At 35.3% G+C, this 18153-nt stretch overlaps 2 protein-coding genes and 1 non-coding gene across 3 annotated transcripts; 1 reads left to right on the forward strand and 2 right to left on the reverse strand.

The window, feature by feature from the left end:
* The first annotated feature begins 4709 nt into the window (after window positions 1–4709).
* Window positions 4710–6128, forward strand: LOC110732169. The gene is made up of 4 exons (XM_021912080.1): window positions 4710–5033; window positions 5125–5479; window positions 5569–5722; window positions 5819–6128. The coding sequence occupies exons 1-4, from the start codon at window positions 4710–4712 to the stop codon at window positions 6126–6128; spliced, it is 1143 nt and encodes a 380-aa protein (XP_021767772.1).
* A 7748-nt stretch (window positions 6129–13876) lies between these two features.
* On the reverse strand, window positions 13877–13948 carry TRNAK-UUU. Its single transcript has one exon. It is a non-coding gene; the product is annotated as a tRNA-Lys (tRNA).
* Window positions 13949–14768: 820 nt separating this feature from the next.
* Window positions 14769–17603, reverse strand: LOC110729681 (peroxidase 57-like). The gene is made up of 4 exons (XM_021909458.1): window positions 16542–17603; window positions 15700–15879; window positions 15449–15608; window positions 14769–15279 (listed from the first exon to the last, which is right to left on the reverse strand). The coding sequence occupies exons 1-4, from the start codon at window positions 17490–17492 to the stop codon at window positions 14873–14875; spliced, it is 1698 nt and encodes a 565-aa protein (XP_021765150.1). The 5' UTR covers window positions 17493–17603; the 3' UTR covers window positions 14769–14872.
* Window positions 17604–18153: the final 550 nt, after the last annotated feature.

The raw sequence follows: 18153 nt of genomic DNA on the forward strand, positions 1-18153 counted from the left end.
GCTATACCAGTAAAAAAACACAAAGTCAAAAATCAATGTAGTCAATTCCCTAGAACCTACATATATCAAATAAAACCCAAAAACCTTATAAAAACACAATCCAATTTCAAGAATTCAGATCAAAAAAGAAGATAAACATCCATCATTCCTCTTTTCTCATATATAATTCAAGCAGAAAAAAAGAAGTAAAAAATACCCGGAGGATGTAGTGGCTACAACAAACAATAAAGTCTAGATCAAAAACATTTCATGTGCCTTAGACCTTAAAATTACATGTGCAAATGTAATAACAAGCAACTTTAAGCATTTTCACTATTCTCTAAGAACTACACTGCAGTCTGTGCATGAGAGGTGTGCAATACATAGGGACATTGTTCAAAAGCTCATAACATACAAGTAAGCAGTTGTATCAAGGTTAATGAAAATAAACTCGAAGTTCTGAAAGTTTATTCGTGTACAAGAATCCTTCACTATCACAAAGTATGAGTAAAGAATCTAATTAGAGAATGTCAAATTTAAACAAAAAGGAAAGAATGAAAGTTCACAGTTGAACATGCATAGTATTTACAAGATATTGCACTCAATACTAATGACATAGTAGTAAGCTCATAGACAAGGAATAAGTCCATCTTCAATCTTCAATAACTCAATATATAAACGATATCAACAGATTAGACACATACTTATACAATCGACGCCAAATAAGACCAGAAACAGCCTGATAAAATACTGAACAACCGTAGTATTTGATTCCTTATTTAAGATAGCATTTGATTCCTTATTTAAGGAAAAAAAAAAGTTGTGCATCTAACCAAAGGTGAGCCTTGACATACTAAACTTAGTACAGACTAAACTAACATAAAGTATAAAGAATATAAACTAATTATGATTAGTCTCACACAATATGAATTTCTTTGATGAATTGAATGATTTATAGTAAATTGTAAACTGATTTATACAAGTGAAAATTCAAAAGGATTACCGAGTATGAAAACTAGTCACAATTCCAATATAATTAGACAGTCCAATACAATTTCTATAACTTTTTCTTTCTTATACAGTCAGTTTTAAGGGAGAAAGAATAAACCTTTGAGACTCAATAATGGGATGGTGGAAAAATAGGGGGAAATAATTCACATGTTGCTACAGGTTAAAGTTAAAGCCGAAGAAGAATAGCAGCAGCAGCTGCCCAGAACGCATAGAGAGCAACGGAGCAGGGAAAGAAGAATTTGCTTATTTTGGATACTAACACCATTCCTGATGCAAATGTTTACAGGAGATATCAATAAAAATAGACATAGGAAAAAAAAAGCAAAAATGTTAATTTTGAAGATAGTGAGACACCAATAATCATCAGTATGAAACACAGGAAATCCAACATAATAATTCAGCAAAATCCCCGTTACAACTCTTTTTAACAAAAAGAAGATGACTAGATTAACCACTACAAAACTGCAACAACTCAATCTCATCGTAAAAGTTTGCCAAACAGCATCTTTTTAACTAGAACATGAACCATAATAAAGAAATTTTTGTTTTAGACACCAGTAACTTCTATGGTCTCAGGGTCTCACCCTCTGCCATGGTTCCCTCAGCTGGCTTGTCTAACTTTACACCTGTTTGATTGAAAAAAAAAAATCTGAAAAGACCGGGATCAAGCTGGCTGGCTATGTTCTGTACTGCTTCACCAGGTTTCTTGGCCTTTGACACTGAAAATCTTAGAGCTTATAGAGTATAGAGTAAATAAAAGGTTAAAGACAAAGGTTTATGTTTGTTAAACTGATCAAATCTACTAAACCTTGCTGTATTTATGAGCTTGTTATTCTACATTTTCAATAGGCAAAGTAAGTTAAGCAGAAATGCTATAGTATGATACATCACTGTCCTAGTGAACAACTTCCATAAATCCGATTGACACACCAAAGCATGAGACATTGATAGCGCCCAAGTGTCGTTGCCTTAATTCACATTGAAGAGAAAAATTAAGAATCTACTAAGACTACTATCAATCTATCATATCATTGGCTCTTCATTATCCAAATCAAAGGGTGAAAAAAAGAGGAATTACAGAAAGCCGAGGAAATGGGTTTGGTTTTCAAGCAATTACGACCCTCTATTTCATTTTTTTTTTAAAGAGGAAAGTGTTAAGAAGGAGAGAAGTGGAAGATCGGTAATCATAAGAGAATATGCATGTTGTGAAATAAAACATTCACCAAAAAGAAAGCCACAGAACTAGTAAGCCTAAAGCCTTGAGTAATAAGAATAAACTATAGGCTTTTAGCAAACATATTGAGATTTCATTGGCATGTTTCGAAGGGAGGTAATTAGGGTGATATTGAGATCACAAGCAAATAACTAATGCTTAGAGAATCAATGACAAGTAAATGATAAATATATACATCAATAAGGGTGACCTTGATGCTGTCTATAACGTGAGCATACCACTGGCTAACACACCCCATAGCTATCAATCAATGTACAACTTTCAAAAGCAATTAGTGGAACCCTGACATTAAGCCAAAGGAGAGAGAGAAGGCTATTCTTCTAATGTAACATTAAGCTAAATTAATGGTAATGGAAAGGGTGTTTTTAAGAATTAGTGAATCAAACTTATTATTGACAGGTTTAATTTATGCTCACAATTAAATATGCTAATACATTAGTATCCAATACATGACAATTTATACCTAATTTAGTATGCATCAGGTTAGTTATGTTGAGGCTTTAGAGAAAATCATACAGCTCTAGAATGGTTTGAAATCCGGGCAGAAAAAGAGAAACAGGTTTAGAGTCACCACTTAACATCTATTGTAAATTAATTATCGACCAATTGCAATAATCTAGAAAAAATCTAATGAATAAAAAACACAAGTAATTTACCTCAGAAGCATGTTCAAGCGTTTAGCATTACCACTTTCAAATCTTAATTATATTGAGAATAATCATTGAGAATAATTATTAGCGATATTAAGAACAACAGTGAGTTAGTATTCAAGTTACTGATACCTTGCCATCTAGATAATTGGCTTTATAAACACATTCAATAGGTCCTTTTTCGAATAATTGACTCATAAAAAAGTTGCTAGTACATGTCTTTATCTCTGCCAATGCATTAGGGGTGATTTAAAAGGAAACCATGGGCAGTAACCAACAAGCTACGGGGGAAGACATCAGGGCAGCAGACAGGGGAGGGGGAAAGACAACAATAACTAACAGTAGGGCAACAACCACTGTAGAGGCAGCGTCAATAACAGAACAACACACAAAACGAACATCACAGGGACAATAGCTTAACAATCACCATAAAACGACCCTAACTGACCATCTATTGCCCCAAAATACACCTCAACCCAATTAAATCCCAACCCAACTTGCCATACACAACAACAATAGATAAACAACAACAACAACTAACCACACGTATCAACAACCACAACATGTTGGATCAACACCAACAACAACTAACCACACTATAGCCTAAACAGCATAACACACATGCTGTTTCAACAACAACAACAACAACAACCACACACATTTCACCAACAATTATCCATCCCGCCAGTAACCTAGGTTACTGGTATACAAGCATGATTAATTCTTCCACCACCTAAACAAGATTCTAAAAAAAAATTGACATAAAATGAACTGAGTTAGGGTTTCATAAAAACAGTTACCAACGGCAAAATTAAGCCTATTTAACGAGCTTAGAGGGGGGGACTCCACGTTCACATCATCATCATCACAAGTGATTTTGTTAGGAGGACCTCGAATCCTTCGAAATTGAGATAGATAAGAAACCCTACGGACTGGAGGGGGTTTGGCCACAGATCTGGGCTTGTTCAAGACAGGAAGTGATGATCCAGACCCAAAACCAAACCCTAATTCCTTGTTTATGCCCAATTGTCTTCGCTAAAACCCTAATTCGTCAACGTAGGTGGGTTTTGGAGTGGTTCCGTGGTGGAACCCTAACCCTAACACCACCGTGCGTGGTGTTTTACCCAAAAAAACAAAGCCCTCATGAGACCGCAATCTCAAAACGAAAATTCGTTTTATACCTTGAATAGAAATTCGAGCAATCAGCTCAAGGAAGGGACATGCAAGATGAAAATGAGACCGCCTGAGTGCCGCTATCAGCCACCACCACCTGAGTGCCGCCTTCGTCTACTTCCTCAGATTTCTTTGCTTATTTTCCTCTTAGAATTTTTTAGTAATTTTTTTCGTAATTTTCCTCTCAGAATTTGGAAGTAATTCTGGAGAATTGAAGAAAATATGAGAATGTGAGAAAATGGAGAATTGGGGAAAATGGAGAAAATGGATACTGTGAGAAAATGGGTACAGAGTGATAGTAACACGTGTTGTTCAAAATATTTGGGCAAAACTATAGAGGGAAGTATCCGCGCGCTTCTAAATTTCATACAGTACACATACCGTGGCAATAGCTCTCTTTTTTGTTAAAATAGCTAGGCTAATGCAACGGCTCTTTAGAGCCGTGGCAATAGCTCTACCTCTAAGAACATTAGCGTTAAATCCGTGGCATTAGCCTACTCTATTGCAACGGCAATTAAAATACCGTTGTATTAGCCTTTATTAGGCCGTTGCATTTGGTCAAAAATGTAGCAGTGGGTTATTATTACAATCGTGACACTCGTGGTGTTTGCATTCTCCGCTCCTTCTTTTCAGACCCTCGCGTAGTAGTAATTGGCCAAAACATGGATCACGTCGCAAAGAAACTTGAAAGTGACCTCGACATCAAGTTCCACAACTCCTTTGATGTCAATAAGCTTGCTTCCATTGCACACCCTCCTCCATTGCACACCCAACTTATTCCAGGCAAGGCACATTTGAAGGGCAATTATGGTGGTATTCTGCTGTCTGCAGTTGCAGTAGATGCCAACAATGAAATATATCCCTTAGCATATGCCATAGTGAGATCTGAAGACAAAGAAACTTGGGCTTATTTCTTCTGGCATCTTCACAACATAGTCAAGCAGTCAAGCAGAGAACATTGGACTATTATATCTGACAGACAAAAGGTATAACTTTCTTACCTTCCCTCATTTAGCTTTTCTACTAACATAACTGATTAGTAATTAACCTTATCAATTTTGTGGCTTAAAAACCCAGGGAGTTGATATTGCCCTAAAACAAGTATGGCCTTCTGCAAAAAGAAGGTATTGCTGCAGGCATTTAAGCAGAAACTATAAAAAAGCATTCCCAAGTCCTCTGATGTATACGTTGTTCTGGAGGGCATGCAATGCAACAAATAAGAACACATTTAGAAAAGCAATGGAGAAGTTGCAAAAGGAAGGAGGAGAGGATGTTATGACTTGGTTTGCTGAGTTAGGTGATCAGTCAAAATGGAGCAAACATGCCTTTGATCCAAATGTCTGTAATGACTCAAACACCTCTAACTTTGTTGAGAGTTTTAACTCCACACTAGGTGTTGACAGGTGCAGACCTGTCTTAACTCTCCTTGAAGGTAATACTTCTACATTTTGCAAATTATTACTCCTCATACAAGATCACCTGATTTAGTGTACTAATACTTGTATTTGGCATAATTAAAAGGTATTAGAAGAGTCTGTATGGTCAGGATTGCTTCAAGGCATGAGAGAGCACAAGGATGGGAGGATAATGATTTATGCCCCAAGATTGCAAAGATGGTCAGGGAAATTAGCAAAGCTACCTCCACCTGCAGAGCTTTTCAGTCAAGTCCAGGAGAGTATGAGATACATGAGGGGAAGTCCCAGTTTCCTCTAAGTCTAAACTCCAAAATTTGCTAATGTGGAGCTTGGCAACTTTCTGGTATCCCCTGCAGACATGCAGTGAGGGCAATGCTCCATGCTAAGGTTGATCCTCATAATTATGTAAGCTCCTGGTATACTGCAAGAACATACAAGAAAATTTACAAATATGTTATAAACCCTGTTCCCGTTTCAAGTCAGTGGCCACCTGCTGATGCTAACCACCCTCACATTCATCCACCAAAGATAAAGAGAGGTGTTGGTAGGCCAAGTAGAAACAGGAAGAGAAAAGAGGGTGAAGACCAACTAGGGAAGAGGTCTAGAACAATTAAATGCAGCAACTGTGGGAACTTGGGGCACAATGCCTGCAGAATACCACCATAATTGCCCTTCAAATGTGCCTTCACCAGAATACCCCAATCAAAGGCCTACAACCTCCCAGAAAACCCTTCCACTGTCCAGCAAAACTTATGAAAATACTTGTGAAGAGATTGACCCTAGGAATGCTTTCACTCAGTTCCCAAGCTACAAATGCCATTGACTCAGGGTTAGTGAAGGATATCATGTCAGCATACTGTGGCATAAGTGAGTAAGACTCATCATGACCCCCAAACAGTTTCTCAATTACAAACCTCTTCAGCTTGTACAATGAAGCTTGTTTCATATATATCCCAAACCTCTGAAACAGGAGTTCATTCAATGCCTTGCCTGGAATGTCTAGATCAGCCCTAATATCTTCCATCACCTTAGGAGCAGCCCACTTAACAGTACAAATACTGTTGTAGGTTTCCAAACCCCTACAATTATGAACATCTGGCCAAATTTTCTTTATTGCCCATGTCTTCCCATCAACTAACCTACTGGCATGTAATCTCCACTCACAACACTCTGCATAGCATGTCACAGTGTATCTCATGTTGTCTGCAGCAACAACATGTAAAGCAAAACCTTCCTACACTGCATAATCTTTCAACACTTCCTTTAAATGAGCCTTGTCTATGAAAATCATCCAAGTTCTAAGTTTAATCTTCCCTAATTTCACCTCTTCATACATTTCACCATGACCATAAAGCTGCTGAAAGTAGTCATCATCATCATCATCATCATCATCTATGAAACCAGACCATAAACCCTGTTCCCAATTGTCTTCTATTTGGGGAACCTGTCCTAAATCAACCAACTCATCTTCTGGTACTTCACCAACAGATAGTACTTCACCATCAGAATCCTCATCATAATCCTCCTGATAATCCCCATCATCATCCTCATCATAATCCCCATCATCACTGCCATCATCACCCCCATCATCACCCCTATCCTCATCACAGTCCCTATTAAAGTTGACTCTCCTCCTAGCATTTGATTCACTGCTTTTCTTACCCTCACTTGCCTTAGCACTAACTCTAACCTTAGTACCAGTCCAAACTCCCTTCCTTCTTTGTGTAGTCTTAGGAATTTTTCTAGAAAAAAGCATGGGGTTAGTGGTTGGATTTGGACCTCTAGTGTTTGGACTAGATGAAGAAATGTCACAGGTTTTCTTGGTAGTAGTTTGTGCTGGTGAAAACCTAGGGCTTCTTCTAACAGGTAGTGTCTTAAACACTGTGTGTGGTGACATGGGAGCTGGGGGTAACTTCTCACCAGCAGAAGAACAAGTTGTACCACCAGAAGGACCCTTACCCTTACCCTTGCCCTTTGTTGTACCACCAGAAGGACCCTTAGTCTTCTCCATGTACTTCTCAAACTCCTTCCTACCCTTAGTGTACTCTTTTGCAGACTGCTTAGCACTATTTAGTTCAAACTCCTCATATACATCATTGAAGGTAGCATCTGGGTCATAGTTTATAATCCTACTGTCAAGGTCTTCTAATGAGGGGTTTACAACAGAGTCAGAATTTGTTGCTTGATGAGTTAATTGAGGATTTGTTGAAACAGGAGTTGATTTAAGGTTTGTTGCTTGAGGAGTTCATTGGTATGTTAGTCTCAATCTCCTCCTAGGTTGGAGCTTGATCCTAGAAGGTTGTGTAAGTGAAGCAGAATGGGTTAAAGCTTGGTCAATAGGATGGGCAGCTTGGACATTGATAGGTGGTGGTACAATTTCAAATGGTGGTTCATTAACAGGAGGTGGTTCAAGTACAACTTGGTTGATTTGTTCCTCAGCTATTTTTTTCCACCTAAACTCAGACACTAAATCATTCATGAAATCAGAATTTTCATCAGTCCCAACCAAAATGTCAAAAATATCAGCTTCAGGGAAAGTCCTAAACATACTAATCAAACCACCATCATCCTTAATAGGCACATGCTTTCCTCTATATGCATAAGCAAATCTAGGGTTCAATATAACTACTCCCTTTTTCTGTAACCTATCTTCAAATTCTATGATCAAATCCATGAGATTGCACATATCTGGATCAACTTCAATGTTAATACTATGAGACTTATACTTAAATCTGAACACAACCTTGTCACTCATTTTGCAAAATCATACAAAACTAATTTAACTACAACACACCAAAACATCACAACAAGAATATCAACCAAAGTTCAACATTTACACTGTACCATGCAAATTCATTGACAATCTCATCGAATTAAGAGCATAATCCAGCAAAAAATAAAAAATTTAGCACACAAATATGATCATATGGAAATCGAGATAAATTAAGAGCAAAATCCAACAACAAACTACATAAGTATACATATATTCATGTAAACCTAACAATTTAAACATAACAATTTAAACTAACAAAATCCAAAATTCAAGAAAGCACTAACCTTTAATTATCAAAAATCCACACAATGTTGCTGAAATTCCACGAATTTTGCGTCAAACCAGAAGAAGAATGGCGTCAAGGGTTTAAAGAAGCAAAAGTAGAACAGGGGAGAGAGGAAGAAGATGAGTGATCGTTTTTTTCTTTTTTTTGTACTTAATGCAGTTGGTTGGGCTTGGAGGGAGGAGTAATGAATTGGGGGGGGGGGGGAATTTTAGTCAACCAAAGTCAGACCCAAAACGCTTTAATTAACGTCTTGCTTACTGTAGTAATTTAGGTAAAAGTTTAGGGGTACCACTGATAATGAAAGTTTAATGATATGTACCATTGATAAAAGTCAAAACCTGGGGGGTACCATTGATAATTTCCCTAACTTATAAACCAATCCTTATGATAGATGTAATACTATCATAATGATAATATTAGTATATTTTGCTAATAATAAATTCTTTGTACGTAAAATTAGTACATTAAAGCTATACTTTACTTTAGAGCAATAATTAATAGCAATAATAGCATAATAGTATTAGCTTTAGAGTAGTAGTTAAAACAAGTAATAATAGATTTATAGTAGTATTATAAGGAGTCAAGTTGCAATAATTAGCAGAAGGGTGTGTGGCACCTTGCGGCAACGATAGCAATATGGTCGACAGAGATGGACAATGATAAGCTAAGGTGGCAGCAATGGTGTTTGTAAGTGGTGACGATGGTGGTTGTTTGAGCAAGAAGAAAGAAGGAAATAGGGGGAGAAAGAGAGGGTCGTGAGTTGAGAGTTAGAGAAGAGAATTTCTAATTTTTTGGTGTGAATGAATGAGGAAGATTAAGGGTCTATTTATAGGTGATTAAGGGTGGAAAAGATAGAGTTCAAGAAGAAATGAGATTAGTTTAAGAACATGATAATTTAAGTTTGTTAAATGAATTTGAGTAACATTTGGTCTAGATTAATTCATGTGGAAAAATCTAATGAAAAGAATTAGAAGTGAGAATAAGATAGGTGTTAATTGGTTAGGGAAGTAAGATAGAAAGTAAGATACTTAAGGTTGAAGAATATGAAGATAAAGCCATGATTGACATCTTCAACTCACCGCCAACATAATTTAATTTTTTTTTAATAAAAACAAAAATCATAATTAAATAAATAAAATAATTGAATTTGATAATTAAACCAAGTTATTATATAAATACTTTAGATAATATCAAAACTAAAATTAGTTGTAAATCATAATATATATATATTAGGTATTATCTTAAAAAGTCTTAAAATTGCTAAAAACTATTAACTAAGATAACAACATACATATCAAATAAAATATGGACTGACTTATAAAAGATAATTAAACCAATGTTAGTAGTGGTTGATGGACGATGAGCAAGGTTTTTATGAGCCCATTATCTCAATGACTTTTTTTGGAGAGGTAAAGAAAAAACATTGTAAGCTTATCCTTGTTTTCACAAAAAAAAAAAAAAAAAAAGGTCCCCGACACCTGTTTTGTATGCTTGTTGAAATGAATCCCTTAAAGATGTCAATGACCATTATAGAGAGATTTTTTTTTATTTTTTTTATTTGAATCCACGTGATGAAGGGACTTATATGATGCATTGATGGACTAGTTTGAGTTTGCTCCACTTTTTTCCATTGAAATGAGTGTTGAGGTGCCAAACATTGCTATCCATCAATTTGATAACAAAATTTAAATCCTTCTGATGGATTAAGGAGATCATATGATGAATGATGCTACATGATGATTCCTTGTTATTGACCCTACCCCCAACCGATTTGAATGTGCAAGATTAAGAAGCAATTTCAAAATATAGTCATTTCATTCCATTTTAGCAAAAGTCCCACTAATATCACATATCAGACAACTATGGTGAACTAACTGCCCTTCACAAAAGGAAAAAAAAAAAAAAAGGATCATAACCAGAATACACTTAACCATGAACTGGTTTGTTACAAAATCTTGCAAACAATTGTTGGTTATGTGTAGCAGTTTGTTCATACTCTCATGACTTAATCAGCATCAATCTTTGCCTCTATTTCACTGTCTTGTTCTTCATTTGCTACATTTTCTGGCCTGAACCTATCATTTAGGAACTTAACAAATTGTTCAATCAGCTCATTGCTTACCTCTAGGTTGTCTAGTAGTAAACCTTGTCTTTCAAGTCTTTGTTTTGCTTGATGAAGTGGTGGGAAGTTATTACCACCTTGTTTTTCGAGTATTTCCAGCATACAAGCTTGTAAGGTGAGCCAAGTGTGCTTGTTTACAGTTGGATCAAATGACTCATATTCTTCTACCACTTTCTCAATCAACTCAGTCAAATTTTTGGAAAAAGACTGATATTGATTGGATTGATTGTATTGAAGTGAAAAGGCCCAAGTCTAGCACATTCAATTTAGGGGATTGGGGGGGTTGGTATACAAACCTTATATTGAATTCTTCTTGAGTTAATGCTGCTGTGAAATCAGGATCAGTTGGTATTTTTTTGGGGCCTTGCGTTGTCCCATTGAATAATCACATTTTTTCCCAATTGTCTTGGCCATTTTTGTATGATTGTCAGTATCACCTTAGTGAGTAGCATCTCCCTGATGACCTCCTCTGTAACATGTTGACATGCTTTTGTTTCTAAAGTTCCTGCTTTTCTATTCTTATTGCTCTTTTTGGCTTTTTCCTGGTACACAAAGGGAAAAATCCCATACTTTCCATCAAAAATCATATTGCCTTGGCTGTTTGTGATTGGTCTTCCAATCATTCCCATGAACATTGCCTTGATTTTGTAATTTCTTGATTGCTGAGTTCTGTATGGATTATCCTCAGCTCCATTGGTAGCAAATAAAACCTTCTTGTCTCTGGATTGAGCAGAAACCATTTTTCATCTATGTGAATCACTTTATGCATGTCATCAAAAGTAGGATTTGAAGTGGGGGAACCAGGAAGTATATGAGATAATACCCATTGGAGTCTTGCAATCTTATGATTTGCTGTTAGACTTGGCTTGTTAGTGCTGGTGTGAGTTCTTAACCGCCCTTTTTTTCAGTCTATGTATTGTAACATTTGATACCTTCAGTCTGATCCATAGCTTTTCTCGGTAGTCCTCTTATACAAAGGTATTGATTGCAACAGTTCATCTGAAAATTCTTTTGGTTTTGGCCCTGTTTTCCCCAATTTTTTGTCCTGACATCGATCACACTCCCTTCTTGTCTTTGTTTCTGAACATCATTGTAAACTCGAGTAATTGTTGATTTGTGTAGACCAAATTGCCTTGCAAGTAATGCTTTGCTTCCCCTTGGTAACTTGTTATCCCTCTCCATTGCTAACATATTGTCAACAAGTTTGCGCTTTTTCTCAAGGCTGAGTTCCTATCATGTTATCTGTGATGAATTCCTATCATGTTATCTTATTCACTTTGATGTTGGGATGTGTTGTCCTCTTCAAACATGTCTTCTTCGCCAAAAAATTCCTCATCATCTATTATGGCTTCTTCTTCTAAAATCTGGTCTAAACTGAAAAAACCATTATCAAAATTATCTCCCATTTTTTTTTCCTCTTTTTGTTGTATAGTTAGCTGATGGATGGGAAGCCAACACAGGCAGAAGGTGAAGAAATTTCTGCGTGTTTTGTATGCTGCTGCTGATATGGAGATGTGTTTTTTATTTTTTATTTATTATCATTTTTTTTGTGGAATTGAATGAACATTAATGTAGGAGGTACCATGTCTGTAATTTGGGGGGTAAAATCTTTTGTAATGAAACAATGACTTAATTTAGGTTGTATTTATAAGGTTGGAGGAATGTGACCCTTTGGAGGGAAACTTGAAAAATTGAAGTTGAAATTTTTGGCTGCCAAAATTTAGGAGGGAAACAATGAGTATTCCCACTTTCTAAAAGGTGGCAGAAAAATTTCCCACCATAAAATACGTACCAGCAGTCCCCACTTTCTCTCTCTTATTACTTAAATCACATGCATTTAATTCTCTTAAACAACCATTTTCATTTTTTGCCTAGGAGCCCGTGCCAAGGCTCAAAGTTGCACATAATGTGTAACGGGGGTAGTATTTGAAATCAATTTCCAAACTCCCAACTATTTATTTTGAAATTCAAGCAATAAAAAGCTAATGACATACCGAGTTAAGCAAAGGGTGGATTTAAGAAAAGTTACAGTTAAGAAGACAACAATGGTTGGACTTGGAGCCAATAGCAAATAATTATAATCAGCATACATGGATCACAAGCAAAGATTGAATAGAAGTAAATGGGAAAAAATACAGACTAAATAAGAAGAAACTAATAAGAACGTGGTAGTTTTTTTTAATTTTTTTTTTCTCAAATTTTTTTTCAAATAAAATAAAAATAATAAACTATATCAACGGTTCACAATTTCACATTAGTCATATACAAATGAACAGTTGTGATTTGTTTTAATACAATGGCCACAATTTTATTGTAGCCATTTGAAAACTGTCCTTAATTTTTGTAGTTTAATTTTCGAACTTTTAAGAAAATTGATTTTGTAATATTTGGCAATTGTAAAACCATAAACCTACTGTTTAATTGCTTAATAGTAAAAACCTTCTTCCAAGGAAAAAAAAATGAATAGAAGTAAATGGGAAAAAATACAGACTAAATAAGAAGAAACTAATAAGAACGTGGTAGTTTTTTTAATTTTTTTTTTCTCAATTTTTTTTATAAATAAAATAAAAATAATAAACTATATCAACGGTTCACAATTTCACATTAGTCATATACAAATGAATAGTTGTGATTTGTTTTAATACAATGGCCACAATTTTATTGTAGCCATTTGAAAATTGTCCTTAATTTTTGTAGTTTAATTTTCGAACTTTTAAGAAAATTGATTTTGTAATATTTGGCAATTGTAATTTCGTTTATACAGAGTTATATGTATCTTTTTTAAAAAAAAAAAAAAAGTTATATCTCTCTATTGTTTGCTTAATAGTACGGACAACGGAGTAGTAAAAACCTGAGAAATTCCAAGTTTCTCAACATGAGAAACAAACTATGTTTCTCAAATGGCAAAGACGTAAATAAAAGCACTTTTTGTACCGTTCATCAGCGAAGTAGCAGTTTTGCCATAAATTTAACCCCTTGAGAATAAAATTTGTTTCTCATGTTGAGTAACTGGGGCGGCCTCATAAAAACCTTGTTCAAAAAACAAAAAAAAAATATCTTGAATCAAATCAATTAATCAAGCCACAAACCTACTGTTTTTTTTTTTAAACCATAAACCTACTGTTTAATTGCTTAATAGTAAAAACCTTCTTCCAAGGAAAAAAAATACCTGAATCAAATCAATTAACTAAGCCATGAATAAAGTCCAAACAAAATTGTTCAGCATTAAAGAACGCCGTCTGTGGGGATCGAACCCACGACCACGTGGTTAAAAGCCACGCGCTCTACCACTGAGCTAAGACGGCTCAATCTTAGTTGTTGTAACTAACATTAAATTATAAACAGCTAATTTCGATCTGTCACTAAACAGACAGACTTTCCAAAAGTTTTAACTTTCCCTAAGTTGAATGTTTTTCAAATAAAGTTTTTATTCTTCAATTTTTTATTTTTTTTAATGATCAGTTTGATAAAATTAAGTTCTTATAATTTACTTAAGTAATTCGACAATACTTATGTTGTTTAATACCGTTTTTATTTAACATTAAACTAGATAAACTTTGTTTATTTAAAATAGTCCTACCATACACCAATTTTTATTAGACTTTCCAAAAGTTTATGTTTCTTTTTTTTTTTTAAATGGTTTTTTTTTTCTAGCACTCATTCTTTTATCAAATGAGTGCTACTCTTGAAACCACTGCTTTAATTCCCAAAACTAACACAACTTACTTGAAATCGCCTCCACCACACCTAAACCACCTTTCAACCCCAAACCTATAACCACAATAACACCATCCCGAAGCACTAATCTACCCTCACCAGCTCGGAAAATCCACCAACTGCACCAAAAATAGCCTTACCACCTTGAAAACCAACCCTCACGGTGGTTTCGGGGGTGTTTTAATGTGGATCAACATCGTAAAATTAAGTCAACGGTAAAAATTCGGTCAAAGGTGGTATCTTACAATATTTTGCCTTTTATTAGGCAGTTTCTTACAACATTTTTTTTATTAAGTAGTTTCTCACAAAATTTAGGTTTTATTAGGTAGTTTCTCACAAAAAGTCCAATATAATATTAGATAATTAGAATTTGAAAATCGAAGCGAAGCTGTGAATGACGACAATGAATGAGTGAGGAAAAAAATGAATTAGTATATAGGCATATCTTAAATTAACATAAGAACACGTTATAGTGTTGGAAAAAAATATAAGACGAAGCTTTGTCGTCGCTGTCAATTGAATTTACTACAAACATTTCTAATCTCTCCTTGATCGCCTGTAAGGACGTCAACTGCTTGCAGCTTCACCATTGCATTTGCAAGTGCAACATTGAATAAAGTGGCATTTAAAGACAATTGTACAACTGTTGCTTTTGTTAAAGGATCATTAGCCAATGCTTGGTCAATTGAGAGGATTCCTCTTTGTTTCAAGATTTGGTTGTAGAAAGTGTTGTCAACTTTGCCTGAATGTTGAGGGTTTTGGTTTAGGAGAGCGAAGTTGTTAGAGAATTGTCCCTGGGGGCATGTTTCCGACAATTGTTCGCGAAGGGTTGGGTCCATGGTTGGGTCAAACTGGCTAGTGCCTGAGTAAAGGCGGTCTTCGAATGATATACAATGTGCAATTCCAACAGTATGAGCACCTAATTCCAAAAACAAATTGTACCATATTAGAAAGTACCTATGCATGAAAACCAAATATTGTACTTATTTCAAAGCAACATTAAGAAATAAATAAATAAATAATGTACCATATTATAAAACTACCACTATAATAGGAAAGGGTATATATACGTATGTTTAGTGAGGTACCTAAAAGAACAACCATTTCTTCAGCAGTGAAATTTTTTGCTTGGAAAACATCAATAGTTTCTTGCACTGTCAAAGTAGGACTTGGAAGATCAACATCTTCATCGTTTGAAATTATTCCATCTCTTCTTCCTGTTTGTGCTAAATATTCTGGTCCTCCTCCCTTTGTAGAAAACAAAAGCATTATTGACGTTCAGTTATCTAAATAATCAAGTTGTATGAAAGTAAGTAGGAAAATCTTGAAAGTCTCTTACCAATTTTATTACGACGTTAGTAGCTACTGCTATGATGTCTGCACAAGAGACAATTCCGGGGCATTCTTCTTCAATAGAAGCCTTTATTGTATCAATAAGTTCATATCCCCTTACAGTGAGATTAGGGATCGCAGTCTTTTCAGTTGCATTTCCTTCTATTAGGATTGAAGCATCACATCCCTTTACAAGATAAACATACATTAGGCTAGAATTTTTTTTTTTAAAGTTATTTTGTAAATAATAATGTAGCAAAAGGTAGGTATTGTAATTTCTTTTTCAAACGGTACAATTTTTTAAACAAAGAAAGGTTACATGTGGATCCAACTCTAACCTATTTTCGACGAATCTAGATTTAAACTTTTGCTCCATGACTCCGAATACAAATTTGGGTAACAATGGGTTTAGCTATGAATCCATTAGGATTTGGTCTGAATTCAACTTATCTTGAATAATTTATACACCTTTTAGTTCAAAATATTAGTTTCAATTCATTTTGTTTCACAAGTGAGACTATATAAATGTATGTATAATTATTGGAAAGTAAGAGAAAAAAGGAAAAAAAAAATGAAGAATAATAATTTAATACTTAGTATAGTGGTGAAATGTTGCAAGAGATCAAAAGAATAGTATGATAAGTAAAGTGGGGTAAATTTTGGAAGTAATAGAATTGTGAGCTATATAACCCAAAACATAAAAAAAAAAAAAAAAAAAAAAAAAAATGAAAGTAAAACCACTACTTATTTTGGAAATATCAAAATAATTAAAGTGTAACCAGTATTTTGAAACAGACTAAACACAACTGAATAGGTAAATGTTGATACTAAACGAGCATATATACTTACATGGACAAAACAATCGTGAAATTGTAAGCGAAGTAGGGCGGGAAGGATAGAAGTATCATTTAGGAAATGTTCTTCAACAATAGTTGATATGAGAGCTTCAACATCCATGGACTTATTAGAGCATTTCCCTTGATAGTAACCAACTTGCAATTTAGGAGTGTCATTAGAGGTAGAAGGGTAAGAGTTAGGGGAAGAAGGTCTTAAAGGAGGAGACGGAGAAGGTTTAGAAAGCGGAGGTGGAGAGAGCGTCGTTGAAGGAGGTCTTGATGGCGAATGAGGCGGAGGAGGAACAGTAGGAGAAGGGGGTGATAAGGCTGGATTAGAAGGTTCTTCATAATGAGCATCGTCCTTTGGAGAAGGTACTTGAGAAGGAGGAGGATCAACTGTAGGAGGATAAGGAGCAACAACAGGAGGAATATGAGGCGGCAAAAGAGGAGGAAGGCCAACAGGAGAAGGGGATGGTGCAAGAGGTGGCGGCAAAAGAGGAGGATAGGCTTCAGGAGAAGGCGTGATGAGGGGAGAATCAATAGAAGGCACGGGAGTAAATGTGTCGTCTATAGGCAAAGGAGGACTCGATGGCTCTATTATTGGAGGAGTCGGAAGAGGACTAGGAGGACTCGGTGGCTCCATTATTGGAGGAGTCGGAAGAGGACTAGGAGGACTCGGTGGCTCCATTATTGGAGGAGTCGAAAGAGGACTAGGAGGACTCGAAGATGGGGTAATAGGAGGATCAATGGAAGGCGATGGCTTAGGTGGAGGGTTAGGCCGGTCATTGGAAGGTGACGGCTTTGGTGGAGGGTTAGGACGATCATTGGAAGTGATAACCACACCGGCTTCAACACTCAACAAGTTGTGTCTCTTACAATCAACATTTTGGCTCGTTGTTAAAATGATTAGTACAACAACTAGAGTTAAACCGAGCCTAGACAATGGTGCATACAAGAGCCCCATAGCTAGCTAGCTTCTTTGATCTTGTTGTTTTGGATAATTTTTTTTATAACGATTTATGAAAATCAGAGCCAATTTTGGCTAACTATATAGTAGTTTATACCTGAGTTGACATAATTAACTTACGTGCCATATAAAGTAATGGGTTCCCATATCTTTTATACGACATTGACGTGCTTACGTGCTATCATGTAACTGATGAAATTAATGAGAAAATTAATCTAGTAGCTTAGTGTTCTGTAATATAAAATCCGTGTTGATCTTAGGCTTACAATCTTCATACTAGTAGATTCTTAAAACTAATTCTAATAATAATTCTTGTTTTAATTTGTACCAGATCGAAGTATTGGATCGAGTTGTTTCATTATTGTATATTTTCATGATAATAGATGTTTAGATATATTTAAATATGCAGTTATAGATATTAGTGTTCAATGTTATATACTTCGTATTAGTTAGCATTTAATTAAGGTGTTACAAAGTACAATTATTTTGAAATAAAAGAAATATATGGTGCCAATTCTTTTATTCATTTGTCTTTGTTTTCATTGGAGAAGCCAGCATATTACAAAGATGAGTTGCTCAGCACTAAAGCCGGTTACAACAAGTCAACAGGTGATGAACGATTTGGAATATTATACAAAGTCAATGAAACAATCTACTT

The sequence above is a fragment of the Chenopodium quinoa genome, unplaced genomic scaffold (assembly GCF_001683475.1).
Source record: "Chenopodium quinoa cultivar QQ74 unplaced genomic scaffold, ASM168347v1, whole genome shotgun sequence".
NCBI classification, from domain to species: Eukaryota; Viridiplantae; Streptophyta; class Magnoliopsida; order Caryophyllales; family Amaranthaceae; genus Chenopodium; species Chenopodium quinoa.